Below are 15,860 nucleotides of genomic sequence, written 5' to 3' on the forward strand. Positions count from 1 at the left end.
AGAACCGTAAAAAAATAATACAAAAAAAAAGATATCATGGAATTTGAATTTCTAAAAATTAGTGGATTGACATTTTCACAAACCAACTGCAGTTATAATTCTCCACCATCTTCTTCATGTCTCCAACAACTTCTCAGCCCCTCTACCAAAATAAGAGAGCCACAATATCAATATCAGAGATTCAAATGTTGCTCCTAAAGACATGAATTGTAGGAAGGCAATCCATTTCTTCGGCTTTCATGTTTTCTTTTCGCTCACACTATGGCCTATGATTAAAATTTGTTAGTTGTTATATATGTTGCAATACTTGCATAACTAAGATTGAAATTTTGTTAGTTGCTATGTTGATTAACTGAGATATGAAGGGATCAATATAGCATATGATTTTCTTCCATGGGTTTTGTTTACTTCGCTTATTCCTTCCAAGAGAGAGACAAAAATAAAAGAAATATAAGGAAATTAGAAGCATGAGGGAGTGCTCACAATTCACTCCTTGATTTCAACTAAATTTTCCGTAGTGCATCCAGGAGAGAAAGTGATAAGCTTTGTCTTGATTTTTATAGATAGGTTGTGTATTTGTGGAACATACTTCTTATATTCCTCTGTGTATATTCTTATATTCATTTTTCTTTATAAACACGAGTGTGTTCTACAAATGTGTCGTAATTATAGGAATTAAAACATATAACACAATGGGATCATGAAACAGAAAAAAACACACACACGTAGAGTCATAGATCGTGTAGGAAGGCTAGACATATTAAACTTGTAACAATTATTATTTTTTAAAACACAATTTATTATCTTGATCAGAATCAAATGTCACTTTAATAATTTCCGTGTAAGTAAACATGTAGTCCATAAACAGTGTTTTCATAACCAAGTTTACATTCGTCAGCAAAGATGCACTTGTTAACTATTGAAATCTCACCACTCCTGAAACAAAAAACTTAAATTTTCTTTCGGAAAAAGACCTTGTGTTTAATATCCTTTAACTTCTTTTTAAGTTTCTATATACATTTTTTTGGGTCCAATTTTAAGTTTCTATATAGCTGTGCATGAATGAATGTACAGTTGTACGCAAAAATGGATGATGGTGAGTGCAGATGAATGGGATGATGGTACAACATAATGATGTGTCATCCATTCCATTCATCCTCGCAACTCCGCAAAGACACCGCTCTCTCTCTCTCCCGCTCGCTCTCTCTCTCTCTCCTCTTCTCCGAGCTCTCATCTCCACCTTCCCCCTAACTTTTCCAGTCTAGGGTTTCCTTTCACTCCCCAACACTTTACCATCCGAACCTCTTTTCTCACATCCACCCATCTCTCCCTTAAAAGCTCCTCTCTATTATTTTTAACCTCAATCTCACCTCATTTCTCATCAAATCTCTCCCTGTCTGAAATCCCACAAGTCCCTTAATTAAGCTCAACTACTTACTTTCATGGCCAAGACCAAACCTGGCAAGAAGGACCTTGACTCCTACAACATCAAGGGCACCAACAAAGCCGTCAGGGGTATCTACAATCTTCATCTCTCTCAATAACCGAGATTCTATTTTCCAAATTTTGAGCTTCTTTAAACACTAAATTATGTAACTTGGTTTACTGAATCTTACTCCAACAAACCCTAAATTCAATTCTGTGCTGTATATTGAGCTTGTTTTTCAAATTTCAGTAGGACCCAGATTCAAAGTTTGAAGCTTTTAGCTAAAAGTCTGTGAAATTTTGAATCTTTGTGTAGTTGGGGATTGCGTGTTGATGAGACCATCGGACACTGATAAGCCTCCATACGTGGCACGGGTGGAGAAGCTTGAAGCCGACCACCGGAACAATGTGAAGGTTCGGGTTCGGTGGTATTACCGGCCCGAGGAGTCGATAGGTGGAAGGAGACAGTTCCATGGAGCCAAGGAGCTGTTTTTGTCAGACCATTTTGATGTGCAGAGTGCACACACTATCGAAGGGAAGTGTACAGTCCACTCCTTTAAGAACTACACTAAGCTCGAGAATGTGGGAGCTGAAGACTATTTTTGTAGGTTTGAGTATAAGGCTGCCACTGGAGGGTTCACACCGGATCGTGTGGCTGTGTAAGTAATGTGTTAGTTTTTGGATCTTTAGGTGGTAGGTGGTGTCTTGTGTGTTTGATTGGTAATGAGCGGTAATCTGAAGTTGTGCTATCTGGCGTTTGGTTGTAGGTATTGTAAATGTGAGATGCCATACAATCCGGACGACCTTATGGTGCAGTGTGAGGGATGCAAGGACTGGTAAATTTAGTTGCACACCCTTTCCTTGTTTCATACTTGCCATTGTTTAATCCAATGCAGAGTTGCTTGCGTTTTCGTCCGTTAATTAGTGAATTGTGTGGTACTATTTATATCAATGTTATTCTAGAAGCTGGGCGGTTGAGCCAAATAGAAAGTGGAACCCTGACTTCTAGTGCCCGTATGATTCCATTTGTAGAAGGTTATGATTGTTAAATGCCGTTGCTATCTATTTTTGCCCAATGGGTTAGCATGTTCGTCAAATTTTCATTTGCTTGGTGGCAAACCGCTGAAGAGTTTCAGATTATGTTAGAGGAGTTATTAAAGCATCAAGCATGTGGAATATGGCAAGATGAGTGTTCATACAAATCAAATCTACAGGTCTTATTTATCATGTCTCTGCTTCAGAACATATGCTTTGGTTCAAATTCAGCAGCCGTCAGCACTTGAAGTTATTTCTCTTGTTTCGGATATAAACTGAGATTTTAATGTGAGTTGGGGTTCATCTGATTTCCATTTTTAGCCATTTCCAATAATCAGACTGGCCTCTCTCCCCTTCCAGTGTGCTGACAAAGCAAAGTTAAATATCAATCCTTGTGCTTTACAAATCCAAATGTCTTCTTTTGCTTCATGAAGTTCAATAATTGCTGGATAGGTGTTGAAGAATTTGATATAAGGCAAGGTATTAGATATCAACCATAACAGAAATTTGAATTGTTTTTGTAACGGAAACTTGAATTGTTTTTTCTTGAACTGTTTTTTAATCATTTTCAATAGTAGATAATTGTAAATGGAAGTATTGATGAGATATCAATGTTGAGAATGTTAGATTGCTAGTTTGAGCAAAATGTATTTATCAACTTCCAGAAAAGTGTTACAGCTATTGGTGTTCTGTATTATATATCAGAGATATATCGAGAGTACTTTCAGTTTTCAATAGCTGCTGCAAGCTATGTTTGGATAAATGATGTTGTATGTTCGCACAGTTGAATAAGAAAGAAAAAAAGAGAAAATATTTTTGAACGTAAACCCCTGGTGCATGGTACCTCAGCTAGCAAGATGTTTCAAAGCTGACCTTCAACAAATTTCCTGTGATATTATTTAAAGTTTGAACACATCACGATGAGGTACTGTGATGTCACAAATGCAACCTCTTAAATGTGCATGTCGAAAATTGCAATTGTGTGTTGGGTTAGCTGTTATGTTTCTTTTTTGTGTTGAGCCTTAATGGTGTTACTTTTATGATTTCCATCATGCTTGAGCATATAGAATCATATTTTGGTTGATTGTATTTGAATAACTCTACATACACAATGCGGAGTTTCCCTTTTAACACGGACATCTAAGATCCTCAAGCCAGCCGGTGTACCTTTTATTTGCGTTGGTGCTTTTCCCTTGGAACCTTAACGATTTTAGTATATGTGGGTGCTTTGTATTGAAAATGGACTTTGTATTGGTGATAATAATGGACATACTTGGACAACATCTTTTGCAGGTTTCATCCCTCTTGTATGGGTATGTCCATTGAAGATGCCAAAAAGTTGGAGCACTTTCTCTGTTCTGACTGTTCATCTGATGATGATGCCAAAAGATCCATGAATGCATTCCCAATGTCACCCTCTATTGAGACCAAGGTGAGATTTATGTTTGCATGTGTTTCGTATCAATGGGTATTGAATGCAACCCCAGTTTTCCGTCACTGAGACATGGTGGGAATCTGCTTATTTTTGGATCTACTGTAACCTTTACCCAATCATTGGATTTCAGTTTAAGTAATGCTTTTAAAACTATTGTTTTGAAGGCTTAACCGAGAAATTAATTACTATGTGCAACTTTTTAAGTTTTCTTTTATAGTTTTTCCAGTTGCTTCTGATATAATATTGTGTTGTATACATCAATATCCTGCTATTCCTTTCCTTTCTTAACTTGGTGCAAATGATGGTATTTTGTATTCAACTTTGTAGGTGGAGCCAAAGCGCCGAAAGAGGTGACCTTGTGATCGGGACGCTTTGCGAGGAGGTATTCAACTTCTTTGGCATTACCTCCAGTGTTGTGTATTGTGGAATGTATAGTGCAGGGAAGATACTGTGCTTGCACAATCCAGAGGCTTTTTTTAGATTATCCATGTTTGTATGAGTGTGTTTGACCTAGGCAATGACTTAGTGATCTGTGTTGTCCTTGCATAAAATTTAATTAAAATCATATTCAATCAGGAACACATCAGAGCATGTCAAACCAAACACTAAGGGGGAACCTCCTTGTAATTGTTGTGATACTTTTATTGCTGGCATTCTAGTATGCATGCGATGATGACTGTTGTAGGTTTTTCATTTCCTTTTAAAAAAAAAATTCATTGGTTGCATATGTTTCATTCTTTCCCTTATGGGAGGGTGGGGGGTTCTTCTGTCAGCCCTTGATAGTGCTGCATCTTTGGAATTGGTTTGGATTGTGATTCCAAAGGCACAGGGATGCTGTGCAGGAGCGACTGGAATAAGTGAATAACCCATTTGGTTTGGTGTCTGCTTCTATTTATCTGTAAAGCATATCAATTACCATTGAGCTGATCTTAGGGAATGGTCAAACTGGTTCTGTTCTATCAGCCTGCTTTTCTTCCAATTATTGAGCATTCAGCATTCACAACTGGTGTTGTACACTATTTCTGCATGCACGACTGAAATTTTGAAGTCACTTATTGGTTAAACCTATGAAATACATGTTTTTTTTAGCTTCTGTTTGTTTTGTGGCTTTATAAGCTGAGATTGGACCAGGAAAAGAGAATTCTGAGGACCCGAGGGCTACTAACCCAATAGAGGACAGATGATATGTTAAGGTGGGCATCTTATGCTATTGATGGTTTCTGTCCCAAGTTGACTGAATCCACCAAATGTTATTGTATAAAGCTGAAAAGGAACTACTACATAAACAATTGCCTAGAAGCCTAAAGAGCATTGTTGAGAGTTTGAAACAGAAAGTAGTAGAAAAAGTAAGGTAGTAAATCCATTTCATGTGCCACAAATTTGATGAAATTGGCTTAGAATCTGAGGCATATAACCTTCCATTCGTGCAGTCCTAATGGCTAATGCACGTTTGCACTTTGCGGATTCCCTCACAAATAAAGCCATTCACCTCTACATGTTACAAGTTAAATTCCATTATTGGCTGTATTCGCTTAACCTCCCGAGTTTCTTATCTGAGAATTCAATTCCATTGGTGATCAAGAATCATAGTCACCCAGCTTGGATTCTACGTCAATAGTTGCTATCAAAATCCATCATGACATATGATCTTGCCTCATTAGAGGAGCATTGCAGCAAACCCCATAAATGATCTTCTAGTCATCTATAGTTCTATACCCGAGAACATGGTCTACCACCATTTGAATTTAGTCTCAATGATTGATTCTCAACAAAGGTCGCCCCTTCTTCAATTCTTAATATCAATTTGACAATTTGAACCAGATAACACAGGAAAAATTACCTTTCACCAATAGATAAAGGGAGTTAGTCGAATCTCAAACAACTCCATTGTCAACAATTCATTGAATTTACAACATACACCCATTAGGAATCCAACACATTTGATACAACTTTTTTTTTTACCTAATTGTTCTTATTTCTTGTTATAGAAAACAAAAATCAAAATATAAAATAGACATTAAACAGTTTAGACAGCAACACAATGAGTCAGTCTGTTCCTGTTTTGCCTGCTTTCGTTAACAAACATTTCCTGTTTTATCTAAACAAAAACAATTTCATTCTCTCTGTTTCAGCTTTCCTTTCTCCCTCCCTCCCTCTCTGTTTCTCCTTCCAATTAAGACTTAATTAGGGTTTAAAGCTCTATCTTTATCCATTGAAGACCCCCCAGGTTCCAGACTTTTCAATTCTCCCTTGCTTGCTTTCTCGGATCCCAATTTCGCTCTCAAGTCAATGTAAGTCAATTCCCCCCCCCCCATCTCTTTGAATTCTTCAAAATCCAATCTTTAGTTATTCACTGTTCATAAATTTGAATTCCCAGCTGAGAATTATGAGGGTTTTGTGCTCAGAATCGTCTAGGGTGCGTTCCTCTTATTGGGTTGTTACTAGAGTATGAAAATGCCAATGATTTGAGCTCAGTTTGGAGACTTGATTAGTGCTTTCTAGAGTCGAGGTTTTCGTAGATATGATCAAGCAAATTCTGGGGAGAATACCTCGAAAACCCTCGAAATCGTCCCAAAATGATGCTTATAATGATGGAGGGGTTAATGGGATTGGACCCAATTCCACTCACAGCTCAAAGTCTTCGAATTCGGGTTCGGGGAATTCAAGAACCGGCAATGGGATTGTTGCTCCACAGTCTAGTAAATCACACCAATCCAGGAAACCTGGACAACTTGGGCCATTGTTGTTTTCAGGTGCCTATGAGGCCCTGCCGAGTTTCAGGGATGTTCCAGCTGCAGAGAAGCAGGGTCTTTTCATCAAGAAGTTGAACATGTGTTGTGTGGTGTTTGATTTTAATGATCCGTCGAAGAATGTAAAGGAGAAGGATGTGAAGAGGCAGACTTTGCTTGAGCTTGTGGATTACATTTCATCTGTGAGTTCGAAGTTCAATGAGGTGACAGTGCAGGAGATTACTAAGATGGTGGCCACCAATTTGTTTCGGACTTTTCCATCTCCAAGTCAGGAGAAGAAGGCTCTTGAGAGTTATGACCAGGACGAGGAGGACCAGATGTTGGAACCTGCTTGGTCTCATCTTCAGGTTGTGTATGAGTTTCTGTTGAGGTTTGTGGCTTCTCCGGAGACAGATGCCAAGCTAGCTAAAAGATACATTGACCAGGCATTTGTTTTGAAGTTGCTTGATTTGTTTGACTCGGAGGATCAAAGAGAGAGGGAGTACTTGAAAACGATCCTCCACCGGGTTTATGGGAAATTCATGGTGCATCGGCCGTTCATTAGGAAAGCCATCAACAATATCTTCTTTTGGTTCATATTTGAGACTCAGAAGCACAATGGGATTGCAGAAATGCTTGAAATTTTAGGCAGTATAATCAATGGTTTTGCTTTGCCTTTAAAGGAAGAGCACAAGCTGTTCCTTGTCCGTGCGTTGATTCCTCTTCACAAGCCTAAATGTGTATCCATGTATCATCAGCAACTTTCCTATTGCATTACTCAGTTCGTGGAGAAAGATGCCAAGCTGTCTGATACCGTGATTAGAGGACTGTTGAAGTATTGGCCCATAACCAATAGTTCGAAAGAAGTAATGTTCCTTGGTGAATTGGAAGAAGTTCTGGAAGCTACCCAGCCATCAGAATTTCAGCGGTGTATGGTCCCTCTTTTCCGTCAAATTGGTCACTGCCTCAGCAGCTCACATTTTCAGGTACTATTCTAAGTATGATCTATATCTTTTACTCGTTTTGTTGTACGTACCTTGTTTAACCTGTGTATGCACATTGACACAATGTTTGCTTCGTTAAATCATATTCCATTAGTATTTATCCAGTGGAATATGCTTCATCATGCTATGATTTAAATTTTTAACTGAATTGTTGCCTTTGCAACTTATAATGAGTAAGATGTGTTAGAGCTGGAGGCTTATGATGTTGGGTTGGGACTTTTCTCTTGAACAAACCTGTGTTATTGTTTCTTTCTTATGCAATCCAGTTTACCTGCAGTCATTTTCATGATGGTTGCTGGGATTGATTATGTAACTTTACCAGTCTTTGAAAATGAAAATTGAGTTTCTGGATAGATGTGAAAGAAATTCTATAGCAACAATCTGACTACAAACACAAATGTTCAGTACATTTATTTGGCGTTAGAAGCCATCTCTCTGATCCACCACTTCATGTGTAGTTCATTGATACAGCAAACCATTGACTTCTAAAGCTTGAGCCTTGAGGTTCAGTAATCAGTACTATGCTAGGAGCCCAGTAGTTATCCCCCCTTAGCTCGACTCTACATCTTGAATAGGTAGCTGGATGGTGTCTTGCACACACGTAACATCCCACATTTGGGAATATTAGAAAGCATCACCGTTCCATTTCTAACCAGGAGAGTCACTACTTTATGGCAGATTCATCTGCACTACATAGTTGACTTGACAATCAAAATTGATTCCCTTGTTCAGCGCGGGGGGGGGGGGGGGGGGGGGGGGGCTGTTGCTTTACATTAGTAATTGACTAATTGAGTATGGAACCCGGGTGTGTCAACGTACAAGTTGCCCCAACTAGGAAGGGTTGTCAATGTTGTTCCTCGGTTGGTTTGGGTGCGAAGACCAATAGTTTTCTCTAACAAGTGTCATTTGGAAAAAGAATTTAAAATATTAGTGTTCTGTGACTTTCTAAAGTTTAAACCTTATGCTCCCTGGCGCAAAGCTGCTCTGGAGCAGATTCTTCTCAAAGAGTATCCGGAGGTGTGCGAAGGTAGGCTCAAGCTAAGCTGTTGGCATTTACATTATACTGATTATAGAATAGTCTGGGACTGAGATTGGCAAAGTATATATCAAGGGGATTTGGGGCCTGCAAAAATCTATGTGAGGATGGTAGCAATTTAGAAATCACTCAAAGTTGGGAATTATAGGTGTCACCAGTTGCTAAGCTTTCTGGTGTATAATCAATGAGGCAGAAAATGAGCATTTCAATCTTCACAGGTAGTGGGGATATGTGGATTCAATGTTCCACACAACGCATTGTCTGTTTAAACACCTCACTCAATTGGTACTTCACTTGATGGTTTAGAAAACTGGACACCTGCGGTTTTAATGTGCATGATTGAGTTAATGTGCATTGTTTTAATTAGTGAAATGTTGTCTCTCAATTCATTTTCTGCTGACAGGTAGCTGAACGTGCATTGTTTTTGTGGAATAACGATCACATAAGAACTTTGATCACACAGAATCGCCAAGTAATTCTGCCAATAATCTTTCCTGCTACAGAGGAAAACGCTCGGAGTCACTGGAATCAAGCTGTTCGGAGTTTGACATTGAATGTGAGAAAAATATTCTCAGATATTGATCAAGAACTCTTTGATGAGTGCTTGGCCACATTCCAAGAAGACAAAACTAAAGAGAAGGAAACCCAGGAAAAACGTGAATCAACCTGGAAGCGCTTGGAAGCTGTCGCTTCCTCCAAGTCTTTGAACAGCGGGGCTGTGCTTGTCTCAAGGTTTGCTTCTAATGCCATTTCTACAAAGCCAAAAACCCCAGGCCACTTCTAGTAGTTGATATCCCTGCAAAGTGTGTCTTCTTACCTAAATGAAAGTGGGTGGGACTCAGCCTCACTGGCTTGTTGTAAGTTGTAACTGTAGTTTCGTTCTGATAAGGGATAACTGTGAAGGTAGGAGGCTCTTGCCGATATTGAAACAGCCTTCTATCAGCCATTCAGTTTCTTTCGTACTCTTCAGCCATGGAGGTTTGTGTGTATCATAAGAGATTGGTTATAGAGATAAGTGGTGGTTTGAATTCCCACCATATAGTATTTATTGTACGATGGTGCAGAATATATCTCATTTTCTCATTCTGTTTCCATTCAAGCAGCAATCTTTTCTTTGAAATTCATTGTTATATCAATTCCAGTGTTTGATTGCAAGCATCCATCCATATCAATCATATATCATTTTAAACAGTTCAATGAAGAAATGGTTCTAAATTTGAATCTGTGTTCTGGAAAAGACATTCACTCTGGCAAAACCATTAAAAGCAGGCAAGATATATATATCATCTCTAATAATGTAATACAATTCCTTTAATCATCACCATATGCTCTGAAGCTGTAACGCTCTTGGTATGGACCATTGAACCACAGGTCAGCTTCAAACCACTTGGGGTATCGAACAAGATCTCCAGCCACAAATCGCATGAACTGCTTGCTTCCTTCCGGCACCACTCTTACCTCTCCTTCCTCGATGTAAACCAACTGATCCACCTGCCAATCCCATGGCAACTTGCACTTGCCGGTCTTCCACATTGACCACTTTGAAACTCCAAGCTCTGCTACTCGTTCAGGCGACACTTTGCGTTCCACTCTCACTTCATACAGTTCCTCCAGACTTTTCTCCACGCGCATTGCCTTCACCACTAGACCACTGCGTTTCCCATTAGTACTACTCCATTTGCTCATATCTCTACTGCTTCTGTTTACAGAGAATGCGCCCAAGGTTGGGGCCATAATCACACTCGCCATGTTTGGTTATCTATACAAATCAAATACAATGAGACATTGCATAATTGATCACAGCTATCATCACAAACCTATGAACTATTGAGTTATCCATATACAAACACCGTACAAATAAATCAACTTCCCATTCTTCTTTATGATGCAAGGTGGTTCAATTGCAGTGTCTACTTTCTATTGCTTGCTGAGCTGCACTAGTATGAAACAAACATATATCCAGAATTCTAGCAACTCAAGAATATTAAATATCTGAACCAATCCCCTAAAAGCCTAAACTCCAGATTTCAAACAGCTTATATCTTCATATGTTAGAATGATTTTCTCCCGAATCCCTATTATGTGATGCATTAGGTCAAAGATGTTAACTTTCCTGGAATTTCATACAAGATCTGTACAGATATATCTCAATCCCAAGATTTTTCATTTCCAATCCATAACTCCAAATCAACAAAGGAAGAGATACCCAGAAACCAAATAATCAAATAGGGAATGTAAAAACAAAAGTCGATTAGTAAATGAAGGAAAGAAGTTTTGGTGTGTTACCTGCTGAATAAAGTCTTCACCTTTGAATTCAGAACAGAAGAGTGAGACTGAGCAGCAGCAGTAGCATCAGCTCTTAAACCCCAAAACCAAAGGCAGAGGTTTATCCAGACAACAAGTTACAAGGAGATTAAAGTCACCCGACTGTGACCTGTCTTTCCTCACCCATATGCTTCAATCTACTTTGTACAGGAAACCGGCTCTGTCGGTCACCTTTCAGTTTTCTTTCTGACAATTAAGTCAGTTTTGGTCGTTATTAGTTAACGTGTCTAATTTAGGGACGGATAGATTTTGTTTAAATGAGAAGCTGAGAAACAATGTAAGAAAATGTAAGACTTAAAGTGGAGTTGTGAAATGGGTCAGTACAGGAATCAGTTTTACACATAGTTTCAGAAGTCATGGTGGTGCTTCAGCTTCAATCCATTAATGGGTTGTTGCTCCAATGCCCAAACAAGAACCCAGTAACTCAGAGAAGAGCCAGAGCTCAAAAATGCCTCTGCTTGCAAACACAGACTCTTCCCTCCAAAACCCAGGTACCCTTTTTAATCTAATTCCAAGATACTATTTTTATTTATAGTCGAGTTGTTCTTTTTCGTTGTTTAACTTTCGGAAGCTTGAAAATTGAAATGTATGCTAGCTGTTTTGAGTTAATGAATGTTTGAGATGATGATTTTTGGTAGAGGATAATGGAGAGTTTGCCGGTGAGTAGTGAGGTTGGTGGTGCTGGTGGAGCTTACTCGTATAGTGCTTTGAAGAGGTTGGATCAAGTTTGGTCTAAGATTTGCAATGCTAAAACAGGTAGGAGTACTTGTTGTTTTACTAATGATAGGGATTGTGATCAGTGTGTGGAGAATGATGGAAATGTTTGGTGATTTTGATTCTTTATTTATTATCTTGCAGTTGTGGAAGAACCAAAGGAAGTGGTTTCGAATTTTCCTGGTTTGCTTGGGAACTCTGATCTGGCTGAAAAAGTGGTGGATACATTTGATGTGTTGATTTGTGGGGGAACTCTGGGGATCTTCGTAGCAACAGCATTGTGTGCTAAAGGTCTTCGAGTAGGTGTCATTGAAAGAAATGTACTACAAGGGGTAATATCCTGTTGTGTGAAATTCATTTTTGTAAGATATAAATTGTGGCATAGGAATGGCTTGTTGGATTCTCTAGCAAGTGATACAAGGTTTTTTTTTTGGTGATCAATGATCAGAGGGAACAAGAGTGGAATATTTCGAGGAAAGAGCTCCTGGAATTTGTAGAAATCGGAATTCTTGAAGAAGATGAGATTGAACAAGCTACCGCCATGAAATTCAATCCTGTTAGTTGTTTCTTTCGTACTTGCATACTCGTGCAAAATAGATTAATATATGGCAAGCTTACTAATTCAAATATTTGTTTTTTTTAATAATGTGAATTGCACAGAATAGATGTGGATTTGAGGGAAAGGGAGATATCTGGGTTGAAGACATTCTTAATCTTGGTGTTTCGTGAGTTCTCATGCCTTCTAGTACATTGCATTTGTTAATTTACTTTGTATCATAGGAGATTCATTTTTGTTGATCCTTTCCTTTCTCCACTAGTAGATGTTAGCATTATAGGATTGAGAAGAATCGTGGTTCTGCAACTTATTCTCTGAGTTTCTCTTCTGCATCATTACAGACCAGTAAAGCTTATAGAGATTGTGAAGAATCGTTTTATTTCTCTAGGTGGGGTCGTATTAGAAGGCTACACTATGTCCAGGATTTCCATTTATGAAGATGCAGCTGTGAGTCCTTTTAATTATTCTAGTCCTTTACCTTATGTATGTTTATCCACCAAAGGGTTCCTCTTTATTATGTTGCGGTGAGACAATAATGTACCTATGCTTTCTAAATATGTTGTCTTTTATGTCGAGGCTAATGGTCGGTATCTGAGTTATGCTACTCAGCATGTTAAAAATTAAAGCTGATATTCAAAGCTGATATTCACTTACGATGATAAATATTATATTATTATCTGAGAGATGACGGTATAATGTACTTTGGCAATAACAGATAATAAACTTATGATGATTGAAGTAGTGGATAACACAAATTTCATTTACTTTACTGATAGGTCTTGCAACTTAGTGAGGGAAAGACTTTGTCATCTCGCCTCATCATTGATGCAATGGGGAATTTCTCTCCAGTTGTAAAACAGGCAGGCCGTTCTTTTGATTCTGAAATTGCTGATAAATGCACTAGAGTGTGTATTCATGATTAACATAAGCAATCGATCCTTAGATATTGAAAATTTGTAAATTGGTCTTTAAAATTTTTACTCACAATCTGCCTAAACTTTTGACTCTCACTGTTGACTTTATTGGCAGATAAGATCCGGAAGGAAGCCAGATGGTGTTTGCCTTGTTGTTGGATCCTGTGCTCGTGGGTTCAAGAATAACTCTGACAGTGATGTTATATATAGTAGTTCGTCGGTCAAGAAGGTTGGGGCCTCTGCAGCACAATTCTTTTGGGAGGTAACTTGATTTGTAAGTTCCCAATAATGTTTAAAGGTGAGATAGATCTTCAGGATCAGGCTTTCCTAAACATTTCACAGGCATTTCCAGCTGGTTCAGGTCCTAAAGATCGTACGACTTATATGTTCACTTATGTTGATCCTCAACCCCAATCGCCAAAGCTAGAAGAATTATTAGAAGAATATTGGAAACTGATGCCTGCATATCAGGTTAGTCTGGATAGTGTGCAAGTTGATAACTATCTGCATGCTACTTGTGTATCAACTTGTTGCTAAGTTTTCTGTAACTTAGAAATGTATATTTTGTAGGGAGTCTCTCTTGATGAGCTGGAGATACAGAGAGTTCTATATGGCATTTTCCCCACATACCGTGACAGGTACTGGTTAAGTATTGCTTGTACCACAATGAGATTTTATTTTATCAAACCAATTACTGTTGATTCAATCTGATAAGAACTGGAAGAAGAAAACTTTTTGTGCATACTCTCCATACTCGTGTTCTCTATATCTGACAGTCTGACACCCTTTCATTTCTTGGAATGGGTATGATGAACTTGACAGCCCACTTCCAGCAGCTTTTGATCGTGTTTTACAGGTATTAAAAACAATACATTACTAAGATTATGGTAGATTACCAAAGAGGAAAGACATAATAAAACTCATTCTCTGCAGTTTGGTGATGCTAGTGGAATACAATCACCTGTTTCATTTGGTGGATTTGGGAGCTTGACTAGGCACCTCAAGAGACTGTCAACAGGTAAATGCATACTCTATATGCAACTGATACATCTGCAAAGGTTATTATTACTTCATGAAATTTACTAAGGTCCATCTTTTTTGCCTGTTGAAAAGGAATATACGAAGCAATCGACGGCGATTTTCTTGACTCACACAACTTGTCCTTGCTAAATCCTTACATGGTTTGTGTCTCTCGGACATCTGTCAGAGTGATAACCTCGCTTCTAATTCTATAGTATCTTTCAAGATAATCTGAATTTTAGTTACATATATGTAGTGCAGCCCAACTTAAGTTCTTCCTGGTTGTTTCAAAGAGCAATGTCTGCAAAGGAACCGTCTAATGTTTCTCCAGATTTTATCAATGAGCTTCTGTATGCCAACTTTCAGAGTATGCAGGTACGTTTATTTTAGTCTGTCTAAAAAGGTGAATTAAATGTCTTTTCCTTCTGTTGAGATGCTTCCCATGTGATGTGCATATCTTCATTGTTGAGTTTCCTAATGAATGTATTCCCGCTTTTTCAGAACCTTGGAGATCCAGTACTCAGACCATTTCTGCAGGTAAAGTACTTGTTTATTGTATCTGAAGGCTATGTGATCAATCTGATCAATTAGCTGAACTGATGTCAGCAGAAATTCTAACCAAGAGAACATTTTGGTTTGACAGGATGTTGTACAGTTTGGGCCGCTTACCAAGACATTAGGCCTTGTCATGTTAAATAAACCTCAAATTATTCCATCAATATTCAAGCAGGTAATCACTGACTTGATCCTTTTTCTTTCAAAGGTATTGTAATTATTTCAGTTGCTACAGCCAACACCAAACAAAGTGTAACTTTCTTGTGTTTCAGGTTGGGATTCCTGTACTTCTCGACTGGTCTGGACATTTTTTCATGCTTGGATACTACACATTACTCTCAACTTTTGCCGATCCTGTAGTAAGGTAAAACATTCCCATGGTCATGGTATATACACTACTGAAGTATACATAATATAAAGAATATAAATCTCTTCTTGGGTTTTTCACAAGGCCTTTATTAAGTGCACTACCACCGGAGATGAAGTATGGATGGAAGAGACGTCTCGAGGCTTGGAAATATGGTGCTGGTTTGGATTACAAGCTATGAGGATAAGATGACTGGAAGACGATAATTGGAGGTCTTGTAGGGAGTAAATCACTTCGGAGGCACAAGTATTCAGCCAGTTAGAACAGAAAAAATGTAAATGAACTTCAGACGGACCCGAGTACTCAGAATGCAAGCAAGTCTGAGAAAATGTGTTATGAATTAAACCACAAGCTTCTTTGAATCACTATTCATCAATTTGTTAGATCAGAAAAGTGAATTTTATTACAAGTAAATGCCTTCTCAAAAACCGGGAAGGAAAAACAGGTTTATCACAAAAGAATAAAGGAAGTCTAATCTTATAACAAGAAGCGAACCACTCGACAATATCACTTTTGCAACATCATGCCCCTCATTCATAAGCACTATTCCTATTCCTTTCACTTATTCAGCACCACCACTATTACCTAATTAAACAAAAAACAATCATTATTATGACATTATATCAATAGTTGGTTGTCTTCGCACACAACACTTTAGAAAGGGCCTTCACAAGAGGCTTCTCCTTTACATCTTCCTTCTTTTCAAAGCGCCATTTCCTTGATTTATTTAGGAGCTCCAAATAAA

The 15,860-nt window shown here is 38.3% G+C and overlaps 4 protein-coding genes across 11 annotated transcripts; 3 read left to right on the forward strand and 1 right to left on the reverse strand.

Moving 5' to 3' along the window:
- The first annotated feature begins 1,173 nt into the window (after positions 1-1,173).
- Positions 1,174-4,757, forward strand: LOC126798596 (chromatin remodeling protein EBS). Of its 2 annotated transcripts, XM_050525603.1 has the most exons (5): positions 1,174-1,515; positions 1,742-2,084; positions 2,193-2,261; positions 3,754-3,892; positions 4,223-4,757. In XM_050525603.1, exons 1-5 carry the CDS (start codon positions 1,443-1,445, stop codon positions 4,247-4,249), a joined length of 651 nt encoding a protein of 216 aa, XP_050381560.1. In that variant the 5' UTR covers positions 1,174-1,442; the 3' UTR covers positions 4,250-4,757. The 2 variants fall into 2 exon arrangements, with proteins under 2 accessions (XP_050381560.1, XP_050381561.1); XM_050525604.1 differs by lacking the exons at positions 3,754-3,892; positions 4,223-4,757 and adding an exon at positions 2,562-3,654.
- Positions 4,758-5,986: 1,229 nt separating this feature from the next.
- LOC126798589 (serine/threonine protein phosphatase 2A 59 kDa regulatory subunit B' gamma isoform-like) lies at positions 5,987-9,696 on the forward strand. Its single transcript, XM_050525597.1, has 3 exons — positions 5,987-6,186; positions 6,273-7,610; positions 9,068-9,696. The coding sequence occupies exons 2-3, from the start codon at positions 6,417-6,419 to the stop codon at positions 9,446-9,448; spliced, it is 1,575 nt and encodes a 524-aa protein (XP_050381554.1). The 5' UTR covers positions 5,987-6,186; positions 6,273-6,416; the 3' UTR covers positions 9,449-9,696.
- Positions 9,697-9,877: 181 nt separating this feature from the next.
- Positions 9,878-11,035, reverse strand: LOC126798600 (uncharacterized). The gene is made up of 2 exons (XM_050525608.1): positions 10,951-11,035; positions 9,878-10,363 (listed from the first exon to the last, which is right to left on the reverse strand). The coding sequence occupies exon 2, from the start codon at positions 10,348-10,350 to the stop codon at positions 9,976-9,978; it is 375 nt and encodes a 124-aa protein (XP_050381565.1). The 5' UTR covers positions 10,351-10,363; positions 10,951-11,035; the 3' UTR covers positions 9,878-9,975.
- Positions 11,036-11,265: 230 nt separating this feature from the next.
- On the forward strand, positions 11,266-15,856 carry LOC126798585 (uncharacterized). Of its 7 annotated transcripts, XM_050525592.1 has the most exons (18): positions 11,266-11,480; positions 11,628-11,745; positions 11,848-12,035; positions 12,152-12,259; positions 12,364-12,428; positions 12,601-12,706; positions 13,036-13,119; positions 13,289-13,435; positions 13,516-13,644; positions 13,744-13,811; positions 13,996-14,029; positions 14,107-14,191; positions 14,287-14,354; positions 14,455-14,568; positions 14,695-14,730; positions 14,837-14,923; positions 15,021-15,112; positions 15,200-15,856. In XM_050525592.1, exons 1-18 carry the CDS (start codon positions 11,346-11,348, stop codon positions 15,294-15,296), a joined length of 1,761 nt encoding a protein of 586 aa, XP_050381549.1. In that variant the 5' UTR covers positions 11,266-11,345; the 3' UTR covers positions 15,297-15,856. The 7 variants fall into 7 exon arrangements, 2 of the variants coding, with proteins under 2 accessions (XP_050381549.1, XP_050381550.1); XM_050525593.1 differs by lacking the exon at positions 11,628-11,745; XR_007672542.1 differs by lacking the exons at positions 15,021-15,112; positions 15,200-15,856 and having other exon boundaries at positions 14,436-14,568; positions 14,837-14,920.
- The last annotated feature ends 4 nt before the right edge of the window (positions 15,857-15,860 follow it).

This window comes from Argentina anserina, chromosome 6, assembly GCF_933775445.1.
Source record: "Argentina anserina chromosome 6, drPotAnse1.1, whole genome shotgun sequence".
Taxonomy (NCBI): Eukaryota; Viridiplantae; Streptophyta; class Magnoliopsida; order Rosales; family Rosaceae; genus Argentina; species Argentina anserina.

Coding starts and splice junctions, on each gene's coding strand:
- LOC126798596 (XM_050525603.1), top strand. CDS start 1,443: ATGGCCAAGACCAAACCTGGCAAGAAGGACCTTGACTCCTACAACATC. Junction 2,085..2,192: donor ACACCGGATCGTGTGGCTGT/GTAAGTAATGTG, acceptor GTTTGGTTGTAG/GTATTGTAAATGTGAGATGC. Junction 2,262..3,753: donor TGTGAGGGATGCAAGGACTG/GTAAATTTAGTT, acceptor CATCTTTTGCAG/GTTTCATCCCTCTTGTATGG.
- LOC126798589 (XM_050525597.1), top strand. CDS start 6,417: ATGATCAAGCAAATTCTGGGGAGAATACCTCGAAAACCCTCGAAATCG. Junction 7,611..9,067: donor TCAGCAGCTCACATTTTCAG/GTACTATTCTAA, acceptor TTCTGCTGACAG/GTAGCTGAACGTGCATTGTT.
- LOC126798600 (XM_050525608.1), bottom strand. CDS start 10,350: ATGAGCAAATGGAGTAGTACTAATGGGAAACGCAGTGGTCTAGTGGTG.
- LOC126798585 (XM_050525592.1), top strand. CDS start 11,346: ATGGTGGTGCTTCAGCTTCAATCCATTAATGGGTTGTTGCTCCAATGC. Junction 11,481..11,627: donor CTCTTCCCTCCAAAACCCAG/GTACCCTTTTTA, acceptor GATTTTTGGTAG/AGGATAATGGAGAGTTTGCC. Junction 15,113..15,199: donor TTTGCCGATCCTGTAGTAAG/GTAAAACATTCC, acceptor GTTTTTCACAAG/GCCTTTATTAAGTGCACTAC.